The sequence below is a fragment of the Ovis aries genome, chromosome 19 (genome assembly GCF_016772045.2).
Source record: "Ovis aries strain OAR_USU_Benz2616 breed Rambouillet chromosome 19, ARS-UI_Ramb_v3.0, whole genome shotgun sequence".
NCBI lineage: Eukaryota > Metazoa > Chordata > Mammalia > Artiodactyla > Bovidae > Ovis > Ovis aries.
Window position 1 is genome coordinate 26,011,361 of NC_056072.1, and position 22,282 is coordinate 26,033,642.

General features: G+C 37.9%; 1 protein-coding gene across 40 annotated transcripts in view; it reads right to left on the reverse strand.

Moving 5' to 3' along the window:
* Positions 1-1,743: 1,743 nt before the first annotated feature.
* The window catches only part of CHL1 (cell adhesion molecule L1 like), a 229,243-nt gene continuing 208,704 nt past the window's right edge, over positions 1,744-22,282 (reverse strand). For 22 of the 40 annotated variants that reach the window (XM_060402878.1, XM_060402885.1, XM_060402866.1 and 19 more), the window contains 7 exons: positions 21,583-21,698; positions 21,148-21,352; positions 20,881-21,003; positions 15,770-15,949; positions 11,676-11,807; positions 9,773-9,845; positions 1,744-5,404 (listed from right to left, as the gene is read on the reverse strand). In XM_060402878.1, coding sequence (XP_060258861.1) covers positions 5,188-5,404; positions 9,773-9,845; positions 11,676-11,807; positions 15,770-15,949; positions 20,881-21,003; positions 21,148-21,352; positions 21,583-21,698 — 1,046 coding nt within the window. In that variant the 3' untranslated portion in view covers positions 1,744-5,187. Of the gene's footprint in view, positions 5,405-9,772; positions 9,846-11,675; positions 11,808-12,419; positions 12,582-15,769; positions 15,950-20,880; positions 21,004-21,147; positions 21,353-21,582; positions 21,699-22,282 lie in introns of all 40 variants that reach the window. The other 18 variants (XM_060402858.1, XM_060402862.1, XM_015102329.3 and 15 more) reach the window with 1 other exon arrangement.

The window sequence follows — 22,282 nt, forward strand, 5'->3', positions numbered from 1 at the left end:
GTGCAGTCCCCATAAACTAGTATTAGGCACAAGGGAAAGGGAGAATGAGGCAGGAAAAAAAAAAAAACAATTAATAGATTCTATTCAGTTGGCCCCTGTTGAATGCAAATGATTGATCTAATCCATGGGACGATCCTGTATAAGGGATGTGGGAAGGGACATGAGACAAGAAAGAAGGTTGGAATTTACCTACCAGTTTCCCTGTATCACTGTAAATCCCTTACTCTGTGGGGTCTTAATTCCTCCATGAGCAGAAATAGGGACCAGGCAGGGTTCCGTGGCATCTCATGCCATAGTAGCAAGGGAAGAGCTTTCTGGAAGAGTTTCATCATGAGCACTCCCCTTCATTTCCACCTGGATTTCGTCTGTCATTCATTCATGGAGAGCCACTCACTCCAAGTGCGGCTGGTACAAGACTGACAGCACCTCAAGAATCTGAAGCATTTGATACAGCCACTGTAATAGGAAGGAAAGGAGGAAGGGACCGATGGTAAACAATGGGATTCAGGACCTGAGGAGGAATCTGACCATACTGGATAATGAGGAGCAATTAAAGACTTTCTGCTCTCTCTTAAGAACAATGGAAAGTCATTTGGTGGAGCAGAGTAGGGATGAAGTTGGTTTAGCTGAAGTGCTCCTGGGCCAATCCAGGACATACGCAAGCAATAACATCAACAGAATTTAGTGACAGGTTGAGCGTGGGGAACAGGAGAAGACTGAATATGAAGGATGATGGTTAATGGCTTGAGTACTTACTGTTGCTTAAAATCACTGAACTGTCCAGTTGTGGTAGGGGGTGGGAGTTAAACAGCTTTAGCAGGGGAAAATTATGCATCCACTTTCGAAACATTTTTCCTCCTGTCGTCACAGGGCAGACATCAAGTAAGAAGTCATCTATGGAAAACTTCAGGTGTAAGGATTTTGGAATAGAAAATACTTCAAAGTTGGCAGTCCGGATGTGACAATCAAAGTCTTGGAGGTGTGAGATACTTCAGGGAGATGGTAGAGTGAGAAAGAGACTTAGGATTGAGTCTGCCAGGAACCTCAGGATCCAGTAAGCTTGTATACCATATTTTCTTCCTGGAGAATTGCATTGTAGCAGATTTCTCAACTTTTCAATGACTGCTTTTTAGGTTGTATACACTGAACTGTTTTATAGACACAGTTTTGTCTGTTTTCCCCTAGTATACGTTCTGACCATACTATATTAAAACCAAGAAGTTTCTAACCATGAATAAGTGAGCTTTAAACTCAAACCCACCTTTCTAAAGCATTTCTAAGAGGAGTGAGGGAATAAAAAAAGTATATACTGTATGTAAACTGCTTAGTGCACGGAAGTTGCTTTTTAGAAATCACAATTTTCAGTTGATTTTCTGCTGAGCCAGATCAGGTGTTCCAATTACCCACTAGCCTTGGTGGAAAGTACAGCCTATTGGATGTTTTCTTGCAAAGGGACACTTCTACATTGTTCTAAAACCAATCAGATAAATATACATTCACTTTAATTTTACATTTATCATAACTATAGAGTTTATTGGCATATTACAGTTTGTAGATGTGGATGATATTAAATGGTCTATTTGTAAAAATTATCATTCAGCTCAAAATACCTTACTTATTTATACCTTTATGCTCTACTAATTTATACTTCATTTACAGATATCCCAGGATCAGAGGCAACTGAAGGTAAGGTTGATATGGAAATTCTGACTCTCCTTATGTGGATAGAAAAAAAAGGAAACATTTTTAGAGTACGTGAAGTTGAACGTTTATTGGGAAACTTGAATTTCTTGTATACTGAAAATATTTTTAAACCATACATATTCATAGGCATAATACAAACACCACCTACAATACAAACACATTTTAATAAGGTTCTCTATGAATATTAATTCTAGCCAAAAGAAAATCAGGTAAACCAGTTCTGCGTATCTTTTATCTGCCTTGATGGTGTAATCCAACAATTTAAGATATAAACAAAGTAAGCTTTGGCACAACCCTACTTATTTCACTATGGGTACTAGGATACATACTACCACAGATTACAAACCCAATCCCTTCATAATCAATTTAAAATTGTTACAAGAAGCAAACCTTAATGACATGTAAACATTTTTAGGGTTTCAATTGGCAATTATGTCTTAAATGCTTAGAAAAACACACCACCATTTCTCATTATTGTTCTCTCTTTAGCTCATCTCTTCCATGAATATAAAGTAGGAAAAATATTATTTGAGACTTCCAGCATAATTCCATTGTGCTTTACACTTTTATAAATATGGATACATCTAAAATATCAGATGCCTTTTTACCAACAGAATAAATCCACCAAATTCACATTTTCTTATAAACACATGCAAAATTAGTGAAAAACACTTTTGTATAGCAAAGACCCTGCTTAATTTCCTTCTGATTAATAATTTTGGATGGCATGTGCAAACCATACTGCTCATTGAACAGTAGATTTATTTCCTGTAGATTTGGTTTTCTATAAAAATATATTTATGTGTTCACAGGAAAAAAGTTGGTATGTGTGGAGTGACTTTTTGACGTATCATTAGATTATAGGTTTGTTTATGAAGTTAGAAGGCATCTTAGCTTTTATCATTTTCAAATTTTTCTTCATACAAAAGAACACCCTGTGACAGAGATAAGGTAACTGAGATCATCGTTAGCACTTTGAAGTTGAGACAGTTTGAAGCAAAGGAGTCAAGCCACTTGCCTAAGGTTTACGTACAACATCAGTGCTGGAACCAGGAAGAGAACTTGCGTTTTCCTAACCCTTGAACAGCTCCCTAGGAACTGATCCCCACCATTAATCCTGGAGATTATATACAATCTATTACATTGAAATAATATTGGCTGTAGGCTAGAGAAAGTTAGTCATAGACCTATTCCTTCTGTGCAGATTCCCAGTAGAAACCAAATGCTATTGAAACAGGGTAATGAAGAGTCATAGCTAAAGGCAATCTTATAGCAATCTCATTTTTCAAATCCATATGTTTGGGACATTCAGAAAATATGAGCAGGTACATGCTTATTGCTCACAAGTTAAAGAACTCTGTGATCCAGGAAAATAAAACATTATTTGTGTTCACTTCTAATTGAAAGGTGATTAAATTTATATTAATCCTAATGCATTTTTAAGACTATGTCCAACCTGCAGAAACCTTTTCAGCTGATGACAAAGATGAGGAACCGGGATACTAGAGGAACTAAACTCAGAAGTCCTAACCTTGGCCTCATTGATAGCTGAGTACCAGAAATTCCCCCCAGGTAAGTCAGAACATGATGACTCTTCCTTGAGAAAAGCTCTGCCTTAAAATTAGATGGGGATCAAGCTCAAGTGCTGGAGGGGTGTGTGGCTCCTCATTCCCAGCTTGAGGACCACAGTGCCTTCCCACTTTGGTAATCCTTCCATCAGAAGTGCGGTCAAGTCCTGAGCCCACCAAGTTTTGTTGTAAGTAAGACATTCTTTTCTGCTTCCTATCCATTTCGGAGGACACACAGGTTTAAAATGATAATTAGCTATTCAGTGTGGATTAGTAATTGACTATTATACACAATTCCTCATTTTGGTCCATAAGAAAGAGAGTGGGCTATATGAATAAAAGTCCAGGCTTGAACAATATATACCCATGGGTAGAGTTCAAAAATGAAAATCTGTGAGTTGGTTTCACATAAACATAATTCAGAAATATACTTAAGGATGTAATGGTAAGGTTAAGAAATATTTCCATAAAATGGGCTCAACACTGAATTTTACTGACACACATGCACAGCCCTTCATAGTATTTCTAAACCGCTCTCATGTACAATTTTAGAAGGACTAGTAGCTCACATGCCAGGAAATAAATTCTCTGAATTTGTACTAGCTTTGATAGAAGGAGAACACAGAAAAATATCCCACCCTGAAGATTCTTAAAATGTGATATAGGCAAACGTTGTATAGGAATTTTAATTTATGCTGTAAATGGTTTTTCTTTTTGGCGGGCTGGGGTAGGAGTACACTCAAAAACAAAAATCTACTTTGAAAAATATGAAAACATTCCCCTCAATATTTATATGATATTTTATTTTGAGATTGTTGGAAAAGCATATAAGAACAAAATCCAAATGCTTTGTACAAAGTCTTCAGTTTGGGAACCTCATGTTATTGGTCACAGCTGTGGATTGATGAAAAATGGTATATTACTATATACTCTAGCTGTACAGACATGCCTGTTAATGTTCTTTCTCACTTCAAAATAAAACAATCTCTATTTTAAATTGTGTAAATATTAACATAATATGTACAATGCATTCATGAAATATATGGAACATACCATTATACAAACATAGAAAAAAGGTAAAAGCAGTCAATTTAGAAATGGAGATATCAAATAGATACAGTTATCAGACCTCAGCACAGACACCTCTCTTGCCTGTTCTTTCGTAAGATAATCTTCTGACCACTGCTTCTTTTGCAGCTGAATTGAGTCCAGAAAAAAAAATATATATAAACAAAAATGTTTTTAGGTGTCCTAACTGATAGAAACTAAGTTCATGTTGGAATTGAAAGAATTCTATTTAAACAAGACCGTCTCTGGGCAAAGAGTTAGGAGCTCAATAAATACTAGTTGATTGTTCACCTAAGACTTCTGCTAGTAACATTTTAAATAATAAATTCAGACTATATATATTCAATGAAGTGTTATTTAATAAGACATTCATATTCCTCTTTACAGCTTAAATAACCAGGTGGCTTACCATCTTTTAACCATTCATGAAGTGAAATCACTGAGCCAGTTCTCCGAGAGTGAGTACACGTGTGCATACGCAGAAAGCCCGCAAGGCAGCAACATCTATGCAAACACAGTGAAGAGTGGGACCAGGCAGGTATGCATTTCACCGGATAGAGACTTTGGATTCAGTTGCGGTGAACCTAAATACAGGATTTGTTTTTGTGGTTTGCATTTTGAGCACCTGAAAGAAAAAAAAAAAAAACAAAAAAACTCCAGGCCTATAGTGCTAAAGTTTCACTTTTTCAAGGCAGTGCTTTTTTTCTTAACAGAGTTGCAGGATGTTTGAATTCTGGGTGAAAGCTTCTGCCAGAATGTTTCTATTCTATATGAAAGTTCTTGCTCCCTTGAACAGTTAAATCTGGAAGGTTGGTGTGAACCACTGGTTTGTTGCTACGTGCTCTGTTTATGCCCGGAGTGGAAACGTTGCTGTGGAACTTCCATTGCTTTCCACAGATCCTTTCTCCTTAGACCCAGCATAGGCACCAATAAAAGAGCCATCCTCGTTGAAGAGACCGTGGTCACCTTCTCCGTACTCCACTAAGCTGTCGGCACTCTCTGTGGCCTGCATATCCCTGTTAAGGGACCGAAGGCTTCCTTTGAGAGGTTTTTCGTCACTGTCACTAGAAAATCAAAAAGAATAGTTTGACAAAATCTGAAATATTCATGGAAAGCAAGACTCATGCCAAAATGCTAATAGGTTTTAAAAATTTCCAGATAATCATGTTAGCGCTGAAGACACTAAATGACCCTTTCATAGAGAAATGTTTAGAAAGTCATTACCAATTTGTGTTACGCTGAGTAACTGAGAAACTTTTCTGCTATTCACAACACTCCTGCTTCCCTTTAAAACTGAGACACGCAGATATTCAATCTGCTTATGTACACAGAGAACAAAAGTTATTTCCTTCACTTTCAGGAACTTTTAGAACTCCTGGTCATCAAAGCTTGATCTTCTGCCTTCACCTTTGAGCCTCCGTATTTTTCCAGATCCTTCCAAAAATGTCTCTCTCATCCGGGTTAATCAAATTCTGTTGCTTGTAACCAAAGAACTTCAATACAGTTTATAAACTCAGAGTTGTTAAATTAGAAAAAGAATAGCTGGATTTTTAGAATAGGAATGCTACAAGTATCCTGCATTTATGCTCTGAGTTTTATTCTTTAACAAATCCAACTCTGAGTTAGTAAAATGTCTTTCAAATGACACAGTTTTCTTAATTTCTACCTGAGGATTTTTTTTAAAAATACCAACTTCTTTCACACTATAAAGCTGTATACCAAATGAGAAGATTTTATGAAATTCTAAAAAGGAAAAATTGGGGGAAAAGGTAATTAGCACATGATGAGCACTTTATAGAATGGGGTAGTAGCTGGTGGTGTCCATCAAATTGTTCCATTAGCTCAGTTTTTCTAGAAGCAGGGCAGGATGGTACTTCACTGCCCTCTGTGTTAGCAAGTGCCGTATGACTGGCTTTGGCCAAAGAAAGGTGAGCAGGAATGACAATATCACTTTAGAGCTGCTGTTCCACGTGCCATATTCCAGTTCACTGCTGTGGTGACCTGCATACTCACCTGCCAGCCAGCTCTCCTAAGCACCAAGATGGCCAGAGCCATCCATGGTGGACACAGGCACATGGACACAGAACTTGACAGAGAAAAATATCTGGAGTTGTTTTCACTAGCCGTGTAACTACCGCACAATTGCACTCATCTCACATGCTACTAAAGTAATGCTCAAAACTCTCCAAGCCAGGCTTCAGTAGTACGTGAACTCCCTGATGTTCAAGCTGGTTTTAGAAAAGGCAGAGGAACCAGAGATCAAATTGCCAACATCCGCTGGATCATCGAAAAAGCAAGAGAGTTACAGAAAAACATCTACTTGTGCATTATTGACTATGCCAAAGCCTTTGACTGTGAGATCACAATAAACTGTGGAAAATTCTAAAAGAGATGGGAATATCAGACTACCTGACCTGCCTCTTGAGAAACCTATATGTAGGTCAGGAAGCAACAGTTAAAACTGGACATGTATCAACCGACTGGTTCCAAACAGGAAAAGGAGTATGTCAAGGCTGTCTATTGTCACCCTGTTTATCTAACTTCTATGCAGAGTACATCATGAGAAACGCTGGGCTAGAAAAAGCATAAGCTGGAATCAAGATTGCTGGGAGAAATATCAATAACCTCAGATATGCAGATGACACCACCGTTATGGCAGAAAGCGAAGAGGAACTAAAAAGCCTCTTGATGAAAGTGAAAGAGGAGAGTGAAAAAGTTGGCTTAAAGCTCAACATTCAGAAAACGAAGATCATGGCATCTGGTCCCATCACTTCTTGGGAAATAGATGGGAAAACAGTGTCAGACTTTATTTTTTTGGGCTCCAAAAATCACTGCAGATGGTGATTGCAGCCATGAAATCAGAAGGTGCTTACTCCTTGGAAGAAAAGTTATGACCAACCTAGATAGCATATTGAAAAGCAGAGACATTACTTTGCCAACAAAGGTCCATCTAGTCAAGGCTATGGTTTTCCAGTGGTCATGTATGGATGCGAGAGTTGGACTGTGAAGAAAGCTGAGCACCGAAGAATTGATGCTTTTGAACTGTGGTGTTGGACAAGACTCTTGAGAGTCCCTTGGACTACAAGGAGATCAGTCCTGGGTGTTCATTGGAAGGACTGATGCTGAAGCTGAAACTCCAGTACTTTGGCCACCTCATGTGAAACATTGACTCATTGGAAAAGACTGATGCTGGGAGGAAGTGAGGGCAGGAGGAGAAGGGGACGACAGAGGATGAGAGGGCTGGGTGGCATCACAGACTCGATGGACATGAGTTTGAGTGAACTCTGGGAGTTGGTGATGGACAGGGAGGCCTGGCGTGCTGCAATTCATGGGGTTGCAAAGAGTCGAACACGACTGAGCGACTGAACTGAACTGATAACTCAGACTGTCCTGACTCTTACAATAATTGTTTCCAGAACCAGGATGCTACAGTTACAGAAACAAATATGAAGAAAACTAAAAGACCAAATGTGGCATTACCTTACAGATCAGGCAAAGGGATAGCGAAGAAACTATTACCAGAAGCTGGAAAGATGAGAATTCATGGTATGTTACTGTCCCCTGGAATAATCTTCCTGAAAACACATAGTTTTGAGGAAAGGTGATGAGAACTATTAACTACGCTAAACAAGATGCCAGCTGAAATAGCGCAGGGGGTGGTTTTACCTGGCTTTTTAGAGCAGCCGCAAAACATGAGGCAATGAGTTTTGAGTAAGGCATGTCTTTAGTTTTTTTCCTTATAAAATTGATCAAGTAATACGTCTTTCAATAGCATTTTAAACAGTTGCCATAGATCCTCAATGACCCTTGCCTTGTGGGATTTGAGGCACAGTTTTCTAGTTTGTGCTTCCCTGGAGGCTCAGAGGTTAAAGCGTCTGGCTCCAATGCGGGAGACCCGGGTTCGATCCCTGGGTCAGGAAGACCCCCTGGAGAAGGAAATGGCAACCCCCTCCAGTATTCTTGCCTGGAGAATCCCATTGACGGAGAAGCCTAGTAGGTTACAGTCCACGGGGTCGCAAAGAGTCAGACACGACTGAGCGACTTCACCTTCTTTCTTTCTCCCTCCTTTCACCGTTTAATGCTCCTTTTCCTAGATAGTATCTGAAGTCATTTACCAGGAAATATCACAGTATAAAGAATATTTACTAAATGGAGGAAAGAAAAATAAGTATAGAGGCAAGGAGAGCTTACTATGAGGTTCAGATGTACATCGGTGTGTGTGTGTGTGCCTGTGTGTGTGTGCGTGTGTGTGCTTAGTCTCTCAGTCGTGTCTGATTCTTTTGCAGCCCCGTGGACTATAGCTCGCTGGGCTCCTCTGTTCATGGAATTTTCCAGGCAAGAATACTGGAATGGGTTGTCATTTCCTTCTCCAGGGATCCTCCCTACCCAGGGACTGAACCCACATCTCCTGCATCGGCAGGCAGATTCTTTACCATCTGGGCAACCTGGGAAGCCCGCATAAGTTAATGCAGGAGAGCTAGTGAGAATATTCCACAACTCTGTGTATAATGATGGATCCAGGGCAGGGGCCAGTCAGAGCCAACTGAGTCTGCTCCGTAATATGGCTCCTGGTCTTGTGTGCTAATGGTCATATACGCTTGGAAACTGCAACAGCTCCCCTGGCTGCAGTACACAGAGCGCCTGGCTGAAAGCAATAGAGTCCTCAGCAGGAACAGGTAAGTAAAGCAGAGGGTGATGGAAAGGTGAAGATGCACAGTGGCAACACGAGGGTGAGACGGGTAGCACACCCTCAAGAGGTACTTACCTCCCACCAGGTTTCTTGCAGTTTCTCCCACTTTGGCACACTTGTGTAAGTTTGGTCCAAGGGTTAAGAGTGACACAATCTTTTTCATCCTTTAAAGGCTGTCTTAACCTTCTTTGGATGAACTTTTACCAGGGCTCATCTTAGACAGCAATAGCTGCTCCCTTTTTTGCTCTTACTCTAATTAATTACAATTATTTGCATAGATAATTCCCCCCCCCGACACACACACACAGACTAGGTTCATCTTGAGGACATGTTTTGTGACTTAATCACCTTTGTAGGTGCACACCGCAGGTACACAAGATACGTGTTTATGGGTATACACTGAATACAAACTGAGTTCACAATGGCTACGGTGAGGAGTGACTACAAGATATTTTACCTATGTTATATAGATAGTCTCTAAATAACAATACTGTCCTGTGAATAACACCTTTCAAAGAAAGTGTCCAAGCACACAGAGTCTACCTAGATAGCAGTCACACCTCACACCTCCTCACACAGACATTTGGTTGCTATCAATCACTTGTATTACTATTCTTTATAAGGGTTTTAAAATGTAGTCCTGTAAGCTTTAAGTAGAAATGCTTTTTTTTAATACTTCAAAGTTTATTTAGCCTGCTGGATATATGCTTTGATGCATTTTAAAATGGAGTGTAGTGTTTACCTGTATTCTCCAAAGGTTTCATCTTTCGCTGACTGAACTTCAGGGTCTGGATGAAGATCCTCCTTTTCTTTCACTAGAAAAACACACACAGGTAGAGGAGTAATACAAGTCATTTTTAAAGACATATTTCTTCAAAGCACTGTTAATACGTCAAGTGTTTTGTGTCTGTACCTATTCACTCATCTTTCACCTCTTTGTTACCAGAGTTACAGCCTGGTGCAGTTATACATGAATTTAGTATTATGTGGGCAACATGTCTTAATGAAAGAGTCAAACCTGGTTACAGTCTCTCAGTGAAGACCAAATTACTGTGTGTACATTTTACAATGCTAAACTTCCTGAAAATGACATTGGCTGATATCAGATCTATGTTGTTAAACCAAAGGACTAAAAAGTATCATTTGGCTGTTCTCTTCTTACTCCAAACTGCCTCAATAATCAGAATATTCAAGTCTATAACACCATAGGTTAAATAAGATTTATTCTAAACAGTGGGATATAGAACACGAAGATGTTGCGTCATTGTGCTCAGAAAACGCGAACTAAAATCCCATCGTGGCACCTTTTACTATTTACTTGCAGAGAGATGAGAATTTCTCTTGGTTTTCCTACAGTGTGAAATGCTGACTTGTGTTTAAGAGCACAACTTGAAGAAACTCCTTCAGAATTTGGATAAGGTAACACTTCACAAAGGACAATTTGGTGCATATTCTCTTTACAGTTTTCAGTTACTTACCTAGAATATCCATTAGTCATTGAAACTCTGATTCATAAGAATTCCATATTCACAAGAAAAGGGGTATAACTGCATAAGCATTCTATGGAATGTTACAAAAATTTAGAAATTATTCTCTGGTTTGATTGTTCAGTATACCTAATGGGCTCCCCATAACATATACTGGATGAATCAGAAGCCAGTAAAGAATTTCATACTGATCTGATCAACAGCAAACAAATAGCACTGGAATGTCAATCTTTCCCCCTCTATAAAAGCATCATGAATACTGAGCAAAAATAATAGTAACAACAACTATATATATATATATATATATATATATCTAAAAAGATAAAATACATTTGAAAATTGAATGAAGTTAAAGCCAGCTATTAACTAGGATGATTTTTATTTTATGTACCACGAATTCAAGAGGTATTATACCTGATATATATCAGAGGAATAAGGGATGCATTCCCAGCAGTGGTTAACACAGCTGACTAGTGAACCCAATACTATTAGAATGTAGTAGTGCAAAATATCTCTGGGTCATGAATCTGTAGAGAGGCATACTATTAAAATATATGTGTGTGATTTAGTAACAAGTCTCTCTAACATCTGTGATATTTTACAGACAGAAAATAGAAGCATGGAAGTATTATATGCCTCTCTAAAGCCTATTTTATATACTAGAAATGAATATTTCATTTTCAAAAAGATGGAATACTTTTATTCATAAAACAAGTAACTATCTAGAAATAATTTTCTTGATCATACATACACCTTTTGGTTAGTTAATAGAGGAATTTTCTTTTCCTCTCAGTACAGTATATAACTAATGTATTAATATAAATAGACTTTAATGTGTAATTAAAACAATTGAAGATGTCTCTTACAAAGCTCTCCTAGAAATTAAATGTCAAGTGTAAATCGCTCAGTCGTGTCTGATTGTTTGCGACCCCATGGACTGTAACCTGCCAGGCTCCTCGGTCCATGGGATTCTCCAGGCAAGAACACTGGAGTGGGTTGCCATTTCCTCCTCCAGGGGATATTCCTGACCCTGGAATCAAATCCAGGTCTCCTGCATTCCAGGCAGATTCCTTACCATCTGAGCTACCTGGGATGTCCTAAACAGGTAAGTAGAATTTACCTAGTAAACTTTAAAGTCATCGTAAGAAACAACTTTACCTGAATACTTTCCACCTTTGTTCCTCTTCACAAAGCAAACAGTTAACAGTATTAGTGTGAGCAGAGCAACTGCACACATCAATCCAATAAACCAGCCTTGAGTGGAGATGTCATCGTACAGACCAGCATATTCTGTTGTACAAAGAGAAGGCACACTGAGTACTGGAAACAGTCTTTGAAATTAAGCCCCTTTTGGGAACATTAAACATCATTTTTAAACATACAGAATAGCATCACTTTTGTCCCTGGAGTGCCCCTAGAGGGTATGTGATTTGAAGTACAGTTCATCAGGAGAATCCTGATAAATCGTTAATTCATTGTTCAGAAAGGGCCCTCTCAAACTGCATTTGTCTTTGAGGATGAAAACCGAAGAGAAACAGTAGAGACAGATCAAGATAAACAAAGCAGCAGCAGCACGCAAGCAAAAGCATAAGCTGCCTTGGTTACATGCAGATTGCCAAGGAGATTCTGGGGTTTTTAGTTTTTGTTATTAACACATGTTAATTGACCACAGACATTTTTAGGCAACTACTCTGGTAAAAACAATTGAGAGGTAAGTCTGGACATTGGTGAGACATTTTTCATTTTGATACTTTTAAAATGCTATGCCAAAACAAATTGACACTATGGTTTTTACAACTACCGTACTTCACATTTTCAACATAGGAAGTATGTAAAAGTAAATAATCTACAGAACATAGATATATTGTCTAAGATGGCTCCAAACAGAATCTCATTTCTCACCTCTCCCTCTTGTCTCAATTACATCTTCAAAAATGCTATTGTTATCAACCCAATTCTTAGTCAAAAGGCGAACTACATGTTCAGCTCCCGGCTCAAATGACTCTACTGGGTGAATCTTTTGAGTAAGATTTACTCCTTCTGATATCTTCCCGACACTTTTACCTAAGAAATGTACACAGTTAATTCATATGAATTGTAATCACTGAAAAGTAGGACATGAAAAGCAAAAAAGTACTGTTATTTGAGATGAATAAGAGGGCCATTTGTAGCATTTTTTCCTCCGTTCTGAATTATCAGAAGATGAAGAAAATGAACATTTCAAGATTTTCTTTTTTAATGTGCTGAAATGGAGTAATGAACTTAATTCATGTCCTTTAAAAATGATACATTGGTTGATGAAGTGATGCTATAAATTTGCGTGGTCATATGAATGGTTTAAAACCAAACACAGACTTCAGAAAATTATACAATGTCACTTTGTGCAATTTGGACTTTCACAAACCTCGTAGGAACCAGATTTGGAGATTTTGGCTTATAATTGAAAGTATATGGCATTAAAATCTTTACATTACTTCCTTTGCCTTGGTCCATTTTCATAAGTATTGATAGAACAGCATAATATACTCATATATTAAATGCTTGAAATTTCTAGAAACTTAAGCTACATAAAAGTGCAGGTTTATAGGTATTTTAAATGAAATGAAATTTTTGAAGTGTTTGAGAACTTTACACTTCAAAATAAATGTATGTCAATATATTAATTGTAGAATATCATAGTAGATAAAAATATGACAAGTATAATTAAAATATACATTTAATTTCTGACCTTATAACAAAATATATAAAATAATTTTGCTGTTGATCCATAATGTTGCTAAGAATTAATAAAATGGTTTAACAATGTTTAAAGGCTTTAAATGAGAATGTGTCACATGTTAAAATTTAGGTATAACTTTTCAACACAGAGTAAAAATTGATTATATAGTTACTGATAACACAAAGACATCATTAAAAATGGCACCGTGAGAAAAATAAGACGTTATATTAGTTGAAGAAAACCTTCAAGATTGAACGCTATTGAAACAAAACACAATTTTGCCTTTAAAAAACATAAATTTAGTGCTCCATTAAATAGCACAAGCTTTTGAAAAACAGAGCAAAGCAAGTATTTTATTGCAACCAGTAATAACACAAAAAAGAATATTTCTGATTAACTCGATTTTTCCCCCTTTTAGATTATGGAATGCAAGCCACCTGAAAATCAGTGACAACCAGAAAATGATGGGGGAAAAAATGCTTGTGTATCAAATCCCATTCTCTGATTTAATCCCAGATGTCCTTAAAATGCACCATCCAGGCAGAGCAAAGAAAAGAAAGATACACAGAAACAGATTCCAATTTGCACAAAAGTTAACAGTTTTAGAGTATTTAGTAATAGCAGGATGGATATTCTCAATAGAAATATATATTTTTTTCATTTTTCCCCAAAGATCATGCTGAAAACTATGGAAAAGACTATTTTTTTCTGTAAATATGGCCATATAGGCCTGTAGAAGAAAATTCAGTGTCAACAGGGGAAGGGGACAGTAGCTGACATTGCAGAATCCTGAAAAAGAGCACAAACATACTAGTAAGAAACACTTTCAAATCATGACACATGAGAGTGAAGAAATATGCTATAAGACACTCAAGCACATTAGATATATTCTGCATTTGCAGAAGAGAGTAGCATCCCTTGTATAGTCACATAAACAGCATTTTCCACCCTCTGAAAACAACTTGTCAATGCAACCAAGCCCAGATTTGCCAATATTTCCATATATATGAGAATGCATGACTATTATAAGACCATTTTGTGATTTTTTTTCTTACATGCTGCTAATCGCCACGAATAGGACTAGCATTTCTGATATATATTATAGTGTTGGTCCCTAAATAAAAGCAACCCTCCCCCGCCCTTAAACTCTGTTTTAGAAAATACTACAGTTGCATATTTAGATTACCACTATTCTGACTTATTTTCTTGGTGTCAGACACTTGTTAACCATCCATTTGAACTCTAGAGGAATAAGAACCTTTTAGTTACTGAGTGTTTTCAGTCACCATTAAAAGTAGATAAATAAGTTCTTCAATTCACTTGGTGTCCAGTTCATCCTGGGGAACAATTTGAGTTTTTGAGAGAAACTATTTTGGATATATATGTGTGTGTGTATATACATATGTATATATACACATTCCCCCATAAAAGAAAGTTTTGAATATATAGGAACTCTTAGGAAAACATAAGCTCTTCAGTATTTACATTGAATAGGAACAAAATGAGAGGAAGAAACAAACTCACCACGGTCCCAGTATAACCACTTACACATTCATTTCATAGTGAGTCATGAACTTAAGTACATTGCAATATATATCTTATATAAATGATAGTTCAAGTTTCTTCATTACTATTTTCTCTTTTTCCCATGGATTCTACCTTTCATTTAATCTAAAATTTGGGAAACCATCCAGAACAGTGGATGCATAGTACATGAAACATTAATGACTTGTTTATATTTCCCTTCCTGCTCTCTCCCATTTCCTTTTGCCTGCCTCCAGTAACCCTCTAGGTCCCATCAACTTGAATTCAATGCAAGGCCCTCTTTTTTAAGCTTAAAAGTGTGCTTATCCTTTCCCCCAACCCACTTCCCTTTCTTGTTTTACCTTATTTCATGTCCTAATGCCCTGTTGATAACATAGAAAGCTTAGTAAAAATACTTCTAAAATCATAATTGGAGAAATAATTTTTGAAGGGAAATGGCCCGAGTTGGAAAAAAAAATAGAAAAGTAAAATTGAATTAGGTGAACTATACAAATGAAATGATACAGTTATGAGCCATTTTCAAGCTAACTACTTGGCATCATCCAGTAGACAGTAAAATAGAATTGGTATATGAATCACTGTATAGATGAGTCATGACATGAGGGTGAAATGTGTTAGATCAGTGTTGCAAAATGTCTACCAGTGCAAGAGGCAAACATTTTTCTGCGAGGAAACATTTCCAAAAGAAAAATACCCACTGTACTAACCTTATGACTAACTTTGTGACCTTATAGCCCCCTATTTTAATTAAAATGATAGTTCCTGACCTTATATACACTGAGGCTACAGTTTGATTACTGCTGTGCAGAAATCCATAAATTGAGTCAATGTGAACTTTAGAAACAAGAAAAATAAATTCTGTACATCAGTGGAAAACAGAAGGTCAGACAGATTGAGAGCACAATCATTTCTGATTTATAGTGACTACCATGGTGCCTTCCTTTCAGAGCAGTTTAAAACGGAGCATGCATAAACCTCCGGTACTTACTCCCTTCTCCTAATGTAGCACTCTCCTCAGTGATTGGTTTTCCACAGCCCTTTGAAGTGCAAGCCCTCAAGTAGAATTTGTACTTGGTAGTTGCATTGAGGTTCAAGAGACGCCAGCTGGGCTTTGATGGAGTTGTAATGTTGATATCATTTAGCTCTCCAATTTCATCAGTGTCATTTACTGAAGAAAGAAACATGGACATCAACACCTCGGATTTTGTAGTCTTAACCGTTCAAGTTATGTTATGCCTTATTTCTGCTTCTATTTATGCTTGTGGCCTGCCATCTTAATTATTCATAGTTATCAACTCAATTCTATGAGGTAGATATAATTATTATGACATATTATCCATGGGTAATTTAAGATCTGGCAAGAATAAACACACTGCCTAGATCTAGAGCCACTAACTGGCAAACTAGGATTTGAATCTAAACCACAGACTTTTAACTCCAAAGCCCATGCTCTTAATCACTATATTACACTGGACAACCACTCCAGCTTTACCATACCTGTTAACAATGATGAGCTTCCCCCATTGATATATTTTCATTGTATCCTTGACTTGTGTGTGTGTGCGTGTCTATATAGTAGTCACTTAGTCATGTCTGACTGACTGTGACCCCATGGAGTTTTGGCCGCCAGACTCCTCTGTCCATGGGATGTCCCAGGCAAGAACCCATGGAGTGGGCTGCCATTTCCTTCTTCAGAGGATCTTCCCGATCCAGTGATCAAACCCGGATCTCTTGCATTGCAAGCAGATTCGCCACCATCTGAGCTAAGTACTTTTTAATCTTTTATTGTAAAAATTTGAACAGTGATTTATCAGAGTCTTCTATAGTTTCTGGTTTAATATGTAGCATTGAACAAGTATTCAGATATAAAGACTCAAGAAACTGATAACAATGTATTTTAAAATGTCTACTGTATACTTAGCACTACGTAAAGTGCTGTATGGAAAAATATGATTTAGATAGTGCCTTTCAAAGAACCTGCAGCATAGCAAGATCTTGCTATTTGTGCAAAAGCACGAAGTGCTATAAGACTACCAAAAGGATAATCTGAGGTGAAATGGTATGTTCAAGATTGTGCAACCATTAGTGGTAAGAAAAGGGCTAGAATAAACACTTGGTCCAAGAGACCATAAAAATATATTTATTCTTTAACTTATAAATGCCTTCATTGTAGATATAATGCAGTGAGATAAATGTAAATGAAAAATTACTAATCCAAACATAGGAAAGAAGTAAAATAATCACTCTTGGTAGATTACTTGAGAGCACTCCTGTAAATACCACCAAGTCAATTGAAAAACTACCACAATCAATGTAAGAATTCAGCAAAGTACATAGAAAGCTCTCATATACACTCTCAACAACTATTTAGAACATATAGCCACAGAAATAGATAAGCCATCTACCGAGGGAACATTTCATGCCAAGGTGGGCACAATAAAGGACAGAAATGGTATGGATCTAACAGAAGCAGAAGATCTTAAGAAGAGGTGGCAAGAAAACACAGAAGAACTGTACAAAAAAAGATCTTCACAACCCAGATAATCACAATGGTGTGCTCACTCACCTAGAGCCAGACATCCTGGAATGCCAAGTCAGGTGGGCCTTAGGAAGCATCACAAAGCTAGTGGAGGTGATGGAATTCCAGTTGAGCTATTTCAAATCCTAAAAGATGATGCTGTGAAAGTGATGAACTCAATATGCCAGCAAATTTGGAAAACTCAGCAGTGGTCACAGGACTGGAAAAGGTCAGTTTGCATTCCAATCAAAATGAATACCAAAGAATGCTCAAACTACCACACAATTGCACTCATCTCATATGCTGGTAACATAATGCTCAAAATTCCAAGCCAGGCTTCAACAGTATGTGAACTGTGAACTTCCAGATGTTCAAGCTGGGTTTAGAAGAGGCAGACGACCCAGAGATCAAATTCCCAACATCCATTGGATCATCGAAAAAAGCAAGAGAGTTCCAGAAAAATATCTACTCTGCTTTACTGACTATGCCAAAGCCTTTGACTTTATGGACCACAGCAAACTGTGGAAAATTCTGAAAGAGATGGGAATATCAGACCACCTGACCTGCCTCTTGAGAAATCTATATGCAGGTCAGGAAACAATAGTTAGAAATGGACATGGAACAACAAACTAATTCCAAATCAGGAAAGGAGGACGTCAAGGCTGTAAATTGTTACCCTGCTTATTTAACTTATTTGCAGAGTACATCATGAGAAACTCTGGGCTGGATGAAGAACAAGCTGGAATCAAGATTGCCAGGAGAAATATCAATAACCTCAGATATGCAGATGACACCACCCTTATAGCAGAGGGTGAAAAACTAAAGAGCCTCTTGATGAAAATAAGAGTGTAGAGGGAAACGTTGGCTTAAAGCTCAACATTCAGAAAACTAAGATCATGGCATCTGGTCCCATCACTTCATGGGAAATAGATGGGAAACAGTGAAAACAGCAACAGACTTTATTTTCTTGGGCTCCAAAATCACTGCAGATGGTGGCCACAGCCATGAAATTAAAAGATGCCTGCTCCTGGGAAAAAAAGCTATGACCAACCTAGACAGCATATTAAAAAGCAGAGACATTACTTTGCCAACAAAGGTCCGTCTAGTCAAAGCTATAGTTTTGCCAGTAGTCATGTATGGATGTGAGATTTGGAAAGATGAGTACCAAAGAATTGATGCTTTTGAACTCTGGTGTTGGAGAAGACGCCTAAGATTCCCTTGGACTGCAAGAAGATCCAACCAGTCCATCCTAAAAGAAATCAGTCCTGAATATTCACTGGAAGGACTGATGCTGAAGCTGAAACTCCAATACTCTGGCAACCTGATCCGAAGAACTGACTCACTGGAAAAACCCAGATGCTAGGAAAGATTGAAGGCGGGAGGAGAAGGGGGACGACAGAGGATGAGATGGTTGGATGGCATCACCGACTCAATAGACATGGGTTTGAGTAAACTCTGGGAGTTGGTGATGGACAGGGAGGCCTGGCGTGCTGGACTGAGCAACTGAACTGAACTGAACTAAATATAAAGTCGTTATCTTACTGAAAGTCCACATATCAAGTAGTACAGTAACCACAGCGATTTTAATATTTCAGCTTTTTCTATATATATTCTAAACACTTGTTTTTAAAATAAGTTTAGATATTATATACAGATCAACATGAGGGTAGGAATTTATTTAATATTCAGTTTTTCTATTATTAGAATAAAGTTAAGATCTATCTTTACCAAATAAAGTTGACATTGAAAAGTTCTCAAGTATTTCTTCAGTGCTTCCTACATGTTTGAAATCCAGTTTATGGAATTAAGAGACAAAGTCTTCCCTGCTGGTAAAGAATCTGCCTGCAATATGGGAGACCGAAGTTTGACCCCTGGGTTGGAAGATCCCATGGTGAAGGAAATAGCTACTCACTGCAGTATTCTGACCTGGAGAATTCCATGGACTATTCCAAGGGGTTGCAAAGAATCAGACATCACTGAGCAACTTTCACTTTCAAGAGCTCAGCATCTAGAGTGACTGAGCTGGGTTTCAGTGTTTTCGTAACACTTGTTTTACCGCATGACTCGTTGTAAGTGAACTCTGTATACTTCTCATCCATAAAGTAGTGATGGTACATACCTCATAGACTTCCTGTTTTCATGAAAAATGAAGGGAGAGTACTCAATATTTACTGATCCTGCTAACTAGCCAATACTCAAAAATGCTAAACCGCTGCCTCTATTAGGGTTATGCCTGTACCTGTTTAATCATAGGTACTCAAAGCAGAAGCTAAAGCTGATACCTGACCTGAACTGCTGCAGGCCTTCAAGGGATTGATGGCAGTTCAGGGTTATGACCCAGTTGACCTATGTAAGCAGTGTAGACTGGGCTTCCATAGACTTGATGGGTCTGCTGTTTAGGAATTCATGCCTTCTAACATTTTCCTATAAGCTCAGTCCCCTAATCTCCATGTTGAGCTGATACTTAGATTTGAAGACTGTAACAGATGGATGGTGCTATGATTAATCTAATCTAAACAACATGCTTTCATCTAAACATGTTGTTTTTAACTTAATGGCACAACAGCATATGGGGAGAGCCTGTGTGGTGGTCCAAAGACAACTCTAATTCTCTCAGTGTGACATGACTGGAGCAGTGGGCTACAGAAGTAGGATTCTATGAATACAACTATATGCAGAGTTGAGACTGGAAACGTGCCTCAGAGACAGAAGAGGCAGGGCAGGCTGCAAGTCAGTGTGCTCTGAATCTTCACTACATCACTGCTTTTTCTGTTTAAGTAAATTAAATTTTAAAATTGTACACTAAAAATAGAAACAAGCTATTCACCCGTTTCTCCTACCCCTCCCCAGCTTCCAAGTCTGGGGCTACCACCACCACCACCAATCTATTCTCTATCCACTACATCATTTACTAATTTTTTCTTTGCATATTTCCTAATTCTCAAGGTATCTTTTATATATATATATAAATGATATATATATATATGAGTGTGTGCGTGCTCAATCATGTCTGACACTTTGTGATCCTGTGGACTAAAGCCCGCCATGCTCCTCTGTCCATAGGATTCTCCAGGCAACAGTACTAGAGTAGATTGCTATTTCCTTCTCCAGGAAATCTACCGAACCCAGGGATCAAACTTGTGTCTCCTACATCTCCTGCATTATCACTGATCCACCTAGGAATACCTATATACATATTAAAATGCATATTTTCTGGTATCTATTAACACTGCTTTTCTCCCCTCAAAACAAGAATTGGCAAACCTTTCTGTTTAGGACTAGACTGTAAATATTTTAGCCTTCATGGGCTATGTGATCCCTGTTGCAACTACTCAGCTCTGCCACTGTAGTAAGAAAGCTGCTATAGACAAATATAAGTTAGTGGACATGGCCATGTTGCAATTTTGTAAGAACAGGCAGCAGGCTCGATTTGATCTCTAAGCCAGTTTACAAAGCCCTGTGCTATAAGTAAGTATGCCAGCCTACCAACCATGAATTAGATTCTCAGCATGGAAAACCAAATACTCAACCAAAAAAAAATGAAACATTAATAGGCAAATCTAATTCAAATATGTACTCACTTATCTGGTACTGCAATAGATAGCCAGTTAAGTTTCCATTCAATTTCTTGGGTAGCCCCCAGGACAAAGTGGCAGTGTCTTTATCAACTTTGATGACTTTGAGAAAAGTTGGTTGTTCAGGTACTGGAAAACACAAAACCAACAATAGACACTCCAGTAAATTTCTTTAAAAAGCTATTAATAAGGGAGGAAATGTTTTGACCATTGGGATATTTGTTATTTTAAATTGGTATTTATAAACTAGATATTAATCCTAAACTGTCTCACCTCCTTCTGGTGTTTGAAATATAAAAGGCTCACTCTCTGGACCAGCTCCTTTGGAATTATAGGCTAACACTGTTAAGTGAAATTCACTAAAGGCATCCAGAGAAGGAACCATTCCATAGTTTCTTTGTCCTGAAAATCTCAGAATGTTTACTTCTTTGGGATGTGTCCTTCCATCCAACAGGCTTTTTGTCTTCCACCAGTTTACCTGCAATGAGAATAGGAACCCTTAACATATCACCAACTCAATGGACATTAATGTGAAGGACAGAGAAGCCTGGTGTGCTGTAGTCCATGGGGTAGCAAAGAGTTGGACACAACTTATGGACTGAACAACAGCGTATCACCAGTGATAGAAGATTTCTCTTCTGAAATCAATCTTACTTACAGGAAATATATTAATTTAACAATGAGAAGAAGAAAAGCTATGATAAAAACCTGATATCCTTTCAGATGTCCGTGTACTCTTTCCTTTGGAACTGTTGACCAGGTAACTTTAACTAATGTGCTGTTTATAACATCCACCCCTTGAATCACTGGAGCTGTATCAGGATCTGTTGGGCACATAAGAAGGATTAGCTTTCAAATAATCCAAACACAATTATTAGGATCCTTTTCTAAAGGTGATCCTTCACTTTTTTTTTTTTTTTAATCTAAGAAAAGCACTTTTCTCAAATCAGTTTCAAATGGAATGAAGAGGGTTTCTCATTACAGAAGAGTTTCAGGGCCCCAATATTAATATGTTTCTAGAGAAAAGGAGGGCCTGTACCACACTGAGAAAAGCCCCTGTCCAGATGGATATGGTATAAGCAAGGTAACTGAAAACAGTGGACAATGAAATCCTCCGTGGGCATCTTGCCTTGGAAACGTGAACTAGACTAATATTATAACTTAAATGACTTGGGAGTTTGATGAATAACATTAATTGAGCATATTAATGTTCACATTAATTGAGCATATTCTGTGTGTCAGACACTGTTCTGAGAGCCTATCCTGGATTGGCTCACATAATCCTTAGAACAGTCCCATAAAGTGATATTATCATTATTATCCCCATTCTACAGGGGAGCTAACTACAGAGAAGTAAACCAAACCCACTGCAGCCAAGACTAATGTGTTAGTTCCCAGTGAGGAGATC